General features: G+C 42.2%; 1 protein-coding gene across 1 annotated transcript; it reads left to right on the top strand.

The window, feature by feature from the left end:
- The first annotated feature begins 3,212 nt into the window (after window positions 1–3,212).
- Window positions 3,213–7,408, top strand: LOC119287148 (co-chaperone protein p23-2-like). The gene is made up of 6 exons (XM_037566668.1): window positions 3,213–3,379; window positions 4,992–5,172; window positions 5,610–5,766; window positions 6,232–6,269; window positions 6,372–6,408; window positions 7,000–7,408. Exons 1-6 carry the CDS (start codon window positions 3,375–3,377, stop codon window positions 7,032–7,034), a joined length of 453 nt encoding a protein of 150 aa, XP_037422565.1. The 5' UTR covers window positions 3,213–3,374; the 3' UTR covers window positions 7,035–7,408.
- The last annotated feature ends 964 nt before the right edge of the window (window positions 7,409–8,372 follow it).

The raw sequence follows: 8,372 nt of genomic DNA, 5'->3' as shown, positions 1-8,372 counted from the left end.
CCCTGCTTTTATTTCATTTTTTGCCTTTCACGTTCTTATTTCTGTTTTAGTTTTTTCTTCTTTAAATTTATTCGTGATTTCCAGGAAAAAAATATTTCAAAAAAAGTCTTGAAAAATTATAAAATGTTTGTGAATTAAAAAAAACATTCGGAAAATCATAAAATGATCATGATTTCAAAAAATTGTTCACATATTATAAAAAACTATCACGGTTTCAAATAAATTTTCAGGAATATCTCTTCTTTTTCGTCTCGCAAGCGCGCCTACTCCTCCCTCACACATAGGCCGGCCCATGTGCAGGTTGCAACGCCCCTGCTTTTATTTCATTTTTTGCCTTTCACGTTCTTATTTCTGTTTTAGTTTTTTCTTCTTTAAATTTATTCGTGATTTCCAGGAAAAAAATATTTCAAAAAAAGTCTTGAAAAATTATAAAATGTTTGTGAATTAAAAAAAACATTCGGAAAATCATAAAATGATCATGATTTCAAAAAATTGTTCACATATTATAAAAAACTATCACGGTTTCAAATAAATTTTCAGGAATATCTCTTCTTTTTCGTCTCGCAAGCGCGCCTACTCCTCCCGCACACATAGGCCGGCCCATGTGCAGGTTGCAACGCCCCTGCTTTTATTTCATTTTTTGCCTTTCACGTTCTTATTTCTGTTTTAGTTTTTTCTTCTTTAAATTTATTCATGATTTCCAGGAAAAAAATATTTCAAAAAAGTCTTGAAAAATTATAAACTGTTTGTGAATTAAAAAAAACATTCGGAAAATCATAAAATGATCATGATTTCAAAAAATTGTTCACATATTATAAAAAACTATCACGGTTTCAAATAAATTTTCAGGAAATAAAAAATGTTCATGATTTTTTAAAAATATCCAGTATTCAAAACATATTAGGGAATTTAAAAAATGTCCATTAAAGTTTGGAATATGTTCACAAAAATTAAAACAGATCCATAAATAATGAACATAATGAACCATCGCAGGAGATCTCCTCGATTTGGATAAAAAAAAGTTTTCCATATCAATTTCTAAAAAATGTTTGTAAATAGCAAAAAATATTCATAAATTGAAAAAATGTTCTTGATTGTAGAAAATGTTCAGAAATTTGTAATAGTATGTTGTTTGCGATTCCAAATATGTGCATGAGTTTAACAAATTGTTCATAATTTCAAAATGTTCATGATTTCGAGAAATTGAGAGAGATATTGTATCTCGGTGATGCAACGAAATGTGATCATGACCATTTGAAATTATGAATTTTTTTCTCCCGTTGCAACGCACGGGCCCTTTTGCTAGTATTTATAAAGAACACTCACACATTCCCGCAAGTCTATTAGCCTCGTTGGCAAAATGTCCATAAGCTGAACGATTGAGTGGTTGGTCTGACAAAGTACTAACTGCCATGAAACATTATCATGTTTCACCATGATCGGCAGGTCGAACCATCTGATGGTGCAATCTGAAACTATCACCGGGTCAGTCTCAGGACCCAACACGCCAAGGCATAGTCTGGGCCCCGCATGACGTCTGACTTCTAGAAGATCATCATCTTGACGTGCAAGTTAGGGATGCCATAGGGCTCTACGTTGGTTAGTAAATTGTGTAACCCTAGGTCTCGTCGACGGTTGCCGATATCGTCATCCAGTTCATTGCCCACTCATGTGATGTCCTTTACGGGGAGCCGACAAGCTAGGAGTCGCGTCTTCCTAGCAACCAGTTATATCGGCATGATATGTGTTATGGGATGGGACGAGGAGACGACAACATTGGCCTTTACTCCGCCCAATTCGCCTCCGTCTCGACGGTGTTTTCTCTAGCGCAACCTCAAGGGCCGAGGAGGTTTGTACATGAGTGGATTGGTCGATGGGTGCCGCCATGTGCGACGACGGCATCATGCGGGGGATGATGGCATTCTAAGATCAAGGGATGCAGTCTTAAAGCGGCGGATCTAGTGTTCTGCACTGACTTTGTCGAGGACAAACGATGAGTTTGAGGCTAGAAGGGTACGCGAACGAACCCCGACCGATGCACCACCCTGATAATGGCACCGCCAATGGCGATCCACTTCGTCGGGTCACAAAGCCCCTTCGGGAGATGGTACTCCTTCATGTTCGACGAAGGTGCGTTGTGTTGCCGGTGTTAGCAGGAAACTCCAAGGACTATATTGTACTCCCTCTGTCCCATAATATAAGAGTGTTTTTAACACTACATCAGTATAAAAAACGCTCTTATACTATGGGACAGAGGGCTTTCTTTTGAGGCGTTTTTTGCTTTGGTATTGGATATATGGTCTTTCTTGCTTGTTTTTTTTTTGCGTGTGTGGCTTACATTCCGTTTTTTATTGACAAATGATGAGGTTTGGTTCACCTTTCAACCCCTCCTATATCTATTGTGTCGAGTGCACTATCGCTGGCCACATAGAAAAAGGCTGTCAGAAATTACGAAGACCCGTCCAAAAGGGAAAAGTCAGATCGATGCACAAGTATCATTAGATAAAGGGGAACCACAAAAGAAACCAAGTATTCATTGTACATCCTAGTAATTTGGTTGATATCCTTTAAGTGTGAGTGGTTACGAAGTTATGAGCACGTACTATTTGTACTACATTTGGCAGAACACATGTTCTACTTTGCTAGTAAGAGAAAGGTAAAATCTTTTAGGACGGGTAGTCGAGTGAATTTTTTTTGGTGTAAGTCACTTTTTATGGGCCGACAGATCTTCATCCAACGATCAAGACCAGTGTCGCCAATGCTCATCTTGTTTCTCCCAGGCCGCCTCCTAGCACAACCCCATCTATCGGCCACCGCCCCCTGCGTCGTGCCGCCCTCCCCCCACCGCTCAAGGCTAGCCCCGTAAGCCCCGATCCTCATGTTCGCCATCGCATTGCCATCCGCGTATGTTAACCTATTTTCTCGCCTCCGTCTCGGACGCTACATCTCGCCACTTCTCGCAGTGCCATCCCCGTCTCCGAAGATTTCCTGGCTCGGCCTTGCCGTCAACGTCGTGGCTCACTGCCGTTCGCAACGTCGTCGCCCGGCTCTGGCCTCGAGCTCCGCCATGTCCTCCTCCTTCCTTCACACGGGAATTCGACTTACACAAAAAATAAATAAATAAAAAATTCAAATTACTTGCATATAGCCCGTGCGAGATTGTTTCAAAGTGTAGGGGCATTTCGGGGCACATCTTTGCCCCAAAATAAAGCTGCAACACCAAAGCGACGGGGAAACAGTGCGCTGCTCTGCTCTCCTCACCGTCCTCTCCTCTCCCCTGCCGCCGCCGCGCCCCCGCTTTCCCCACCGCGCCCCGCAAACCCTACCCCTCCTCCTCGCTCCCCGGCCCGCCGCCCGCCGCCCGCCGCGTCGCCATGAGGTACCCCTCCATCCTCTCCCCTCAACCCGAATCACGCGCCGGTGTTTTTTTTTCCTTTCGACGTCGCCCCCGCCCAATGCGGCGCGGGGCTGGGGCGGGGCGGTTCCTTTCGCTCCAGCAGCTTTCGTCCTCTGCCCCAAATCGGGACGGAATTCCCACCGCCTCCTGGTCCGTCAAATCCGCGCCGAATCCCCTTGGAGTCACGGGCTGTAGGGCGTTTACGATTTTTTGGGGGGCTTGGTTGATCGTGTACATACATGCGGAGTAGATCGATCGGGTGTTGGAAGTGGCCGTAGGATCGGAGGCCGTCCACGGGTTCCTCCGCCAGCGCTAGGTGTTTGTTTGGGGGCGTCATGTTCAGCGAGCATTGGTCCTGGAAGCACCTGAAACGGATTCAGCTCACATCCAGTTCTCTTGTGCTCTGGCCACTGCACTGTTCAGTTTAGCCGTTTCGGTACAAAAATAAGCTGTTTCATCCATGTTGGAAAGGATGCCTGTCGTCTGTTGCTGCATGCTGTTACATTGAAATGTTTGCCATTTTTAGTGTAGCATGTGGGCGGGCGTCTGTTGAACATGCCGGAGGAGCGCCTAGTAGGATATTAATCTGGTTATCGTTAAGTAGTATGATCGCCTTTTGTTTGCACTCCCATAGCGTTTCTTGTTTTTTCCAGTGGCACGGGGGAAATGCGTAGACTAGGCGTGCATTATATCACATGGTTTACCTTGATGATTTGACTACAGCACTATTTTGAGCCTTGCCTGTTAGCATGAGTTACATTTTCAATTATATCTTCTTGTTAGACTGATGCACTTTGTTGCGACAGCCAATCTGTTATTTCCGACTAAGAAATGTTCAGCCAGATTACCTCTTTATAATATAATTACACTTCCTGGGGGGCGTCATATTCGGCATTGGTCGGGGAAGCACCTGAAACGTGTTCCTGACTGCGCAAATAGGACCCGCATTGCCTTGCTAGATCGCTTGCCCAGTGTCTCTTGTGCTCTGGTCACTGCACTGTTTAGTTGTTTCAGTACAAAAACATGCCGATTCATCGATGTTGAAGCAGTTGCCTGCCAGTCTACCGCTGCACACTATTACATTGGAATACTTGCCAGTTTTAGTATTGGATGTGGGCGCGTCTGTTGAACACGCCAGGGTGTGCCTAGGATATTAATCTGGTTATTTGTTAAGTAGTTTGATCTCCACTCATTTGCGGTCCCACAGCGTTCCTCATCTTTTCCAGTGACGCGGGGGAAGGAAATGTGTAGACTTGGCGTGCATTATATCACATGGCATACCTTAATGATTTGACTATGCCAATATTTGAGCCTTGCCTGTTACTAGTATGAGTGACATTTTCAGATAAGTTCTTGTTAGACTGATGCAATTTGTTGCAACAGCCAATCTGTTCTTTCTGACTAAGAAATGTTCAGCCAAATCACCTCTTTAGAATATATTACACTGAAGTATGCAAAAAAGAAGATAGTACGCCTCCCATGATACTTATTCTAGGGCTTTTTTTTAATGTTTTTCTGTTGTAAGTAAGTGACTAGGTGCACACTTTTTTTTGGATGCTGTGGCACAACATGATGCATTTTCTGTGGCATGCAGTCGTCAACCTGAGGTGCTCTGGGCTCAACGTGCGGAAAAGGTTTACCTGACTATCTCAGTCCCAGACGCAGAAGATGTTGTGATCAAGACTGAACCTCAGGGCATCTTTAGCTTCTCAGCTGTTGCTCATGGGGAATCTTTTAGCTTGGCCTTGGAGCTATTCGATTCCGTACTGCCTGAGGTAAGTATTTGTGGTCGTCAGTTCCACATTGTAATACAGGGCTGGTTTCAGTTGATGTTAATTTCGGTTCAGTTTTTACCTCTGGGTTGTTGCTTGGATACATGTTAGAAAGCTACTGAATGGACATATATAATACTTAGAATGTTGTCGCTTGTCTTTCAGTCTTTGGTAACAGAGCCACTTAATCATAGGAACTTGAGTCCACATATAGATGATCTACTTTGTAATATTTATATGCATGCCACTATGTTTGAAGGAACTAATCGATGCATGTTGTAAAGTGTAAGCTGTGGCGTCAACAAATTATCATTGAAGTGGACCTTTATATTTGAGCTACTAGCTGCTGAATAATTTCCTGTGCAATGTTGATGAGGACGATCATCACTTTATTTTGTGAACTGTTAGTGAAGTAACCCTTTTTTTTAACTTGTCTGTAGGGAAGCAAAACAAAGACAAAGGTGGGTTCGCGAAACATAATCTGTTCGATCCAGAAAGATAAGAAATGTTGGTGGAAGCGGTTGCTGAAGTCAGAGGCAAAACATCCATACATCAAAGTTGACTGGAACAAATGGTGCGATGAGGATGAAGAGTCTGGTATGTGCTAATGATAATATGCTATAAATGAACAATATAGACATTTTTCTTGTACCAACTCGTGGAGTTCATCATAGAAAACGGATTTGAAAAGAAAGTGAGATATAATTAAGTAGATCACATTTGGTTGTTGTCTGCGTCAAGTATTATGCTTTACACAAAATCAGGGTGAATTAAATTTGTCATTATGGGGGGGGTGGGACATACCATTCTTCCTGAAGGTCACATGTATGCCATTCCCAGTTTTCTCATATTGCAATGTATTGTTATGTGACAAGCAATTTGCTGATAAGCTAACTAAGTTTATACTCTTTCGAAGCTGGTTTAATGATGATAAGTACTCTGGCTATTTAATCTGTGATCCCATCATGTAGCTGCTATGAGGCTCTACTTTCTTCACTTTTATCTGCATTTTAGTTCATTATGCATTATGCTTCGGTCAATCTAACACATAATCCCTTTCAGAGAATTCGGGTTCAGACGATGACTTTGATGGTGGTGAGGTATGAACCATGTTCAACTTTCTGTGCCCCCTCATTTCCTTGCTTGGTTCATGTCTAATCCTCAGTGTAGAGTTACTTATTGTTATCCTCACGCCGTCGCAGGAAAATGACGAAAGCGATGCTGATGATTTAATGCTGTGTGAGTGCCCATCTTGTACTTTGAATGCCACATACGCCTGGCCTTTACGTTATGCTGCTTCTGACGATCAAATTTGAACCTGATTAATTTACCAATATGGACACAACTTTCTGTACACAAACCTGTATATATGGTTTGGAGCGTGAGCTAATCTGTATTTGCGTAGCATCACGATAGGATTTTCGTTAGACTTCATTATCTTAAATACTCCCTCCTTCCAAAATAAGTGTCCTAACTTTGTACTAACTTTAGTACTCCCTCCGTAAAGAAATATAAGAGTGTTTAATGCTCTTATATTTGTTTACCGAGGGAGTACAAAGTTGTACTAAACATTAGACACTTATTTTGAGATGGAGGGAATATAATTCTGCGCAGTTGGAGAGTTCCTTTGATAACTTAGTTTGTACTGTTGACCATTCAGTCTCTTACCACACTTGACAAGGATTAGTTTCTGCCGACAGTCAAATTTCATCATATGCGTAAACTATATAGTGGTTGTAGCATCCCCTCAACAAGGAGTCTGAAAAAAAGTCGCAATCAGAGGACATTTGTGCTCCTTGTAACTAACCCGACGGCTTTGTTTGGCTGCAGATCTCCCTGACCTTGAGAAGCTGAGAGGGAAATGAGCAGGCAGGCCGGGCTGGACATATGAAGGAAGTAGGTCGTGCTGCTGTAGCAAGTAGGCAATCGTTAACGCTATATAGCAAGTAACCGTTAGCGCTAAAAAGCTGGGATGGTGGTACCAGACTTGTGACATGGTGCCATGTCTTATCTACCCGATTACTACTCTTTGGTCGTCGCTGAGCTAGGGTTCTGAAATCTGAATGTAGTAGCCATGAGTCATGGTTTGTGGCCGACTTGGTTATCGGTGTTATGTGGCAAGAAGATGTCGGACATGTATGCTGAGCACCTTGCGGTTTCTCTGACATGATGGCAGGATCATACTCATGGGCACCTGAAGAATTAGTGCTAGTATTATTATATGTCGGATGTTAATTTTTTTCTTGGGTTTGTGCATGGTAGATGCTGGCTGCGGATTGCCTCATGGAAACATGATATTTCGATGATTTTTGCAACAAGTTCTCAGTTTGTGGTTACCTGCGCAGCACAGTAGTGCGGATTTGGGTGTTGGGTGCAAATGCACCGGAATTAAGAAAACATAGAATTTGAAAAACGTCAAAAAGAATCTGAATTATGTTGGAAACAAACATGATATAGTGTTACACATGTGACAAGTTTCGTGAAAAAATGGCTTTTGTGGCATTTCGGGCAAAAGGAAACAAAATTAAAAGTCACCATTCATGCATTTTTTTTACTCGCTTCTTTTTTGGCCTGAAGTCAATTGGAGTCATTCCTTCGTGAAACTTTTTTATACGAGCATAACACCACCATGTTAAAAATAGAGAGTACTCCTTCCATCTGAAAATACTTGTCATCAAAATGAATAAAAAAAGATGTATTTAAAACTAAAATACGTCTAGTTACATCCCCTTATTCATCTTGATGACAAGTATTTTTGAACAGAGGGAGTATTATTTTTAAATTTTTTTTTGCAATTTCTAAATTATTTTTCAATTCAGTTTCAGTGGGACCCGAGACCCACTAGCACAGACGCTAGAATCATAGTAGCAAACTTTTTCCCGAGCAGAGGTTTTGGGGGCTTGCGGCTGTGGATGAGTGCTTTTCATCGTGCACGCAGCACGCATGTCGACACGGAATCCGATTCGATTCTATTCCCCAGTAGTAATAATTGTGTCAAAACGAATCCGATCTGAAAAAACGAAAAGAAGGGAAACGACAGGAGAAAATAGGTAGGGAATATGGAGAGATAGTGGAGCGCAATTTGCATCCCGCTGAGTTTGTACGGGGACGACGATGGATGATGGGAGCATTATTGTAGGAGCATCTTCAACGGCACATAACTTTTTTTTTTTGCATCCATTTGGTAAAAAACTGATTTTTTT

This window comes from Triticum dicoccoides, chromosome 4A (assembly GCF_002162155.2).
Source record: "Triticum dicoccoides isolate Atlit2015 ecotype Zavitan chromosome 4A, WEW_v2.0, whole genome shotgun sequence".
Taxonomy (NCBI): domain Eukaryota; kingdom Viridiplantae; phylum Streptophyta; class Magnoliopsida; order Poales; family Poaceae; genus Triticum; species Triticum dicoccoides.
Note: the sequence above shows the minus strand (reverse complement) of the source record. Positions and strands in the feature narration are given on the sequence as shown.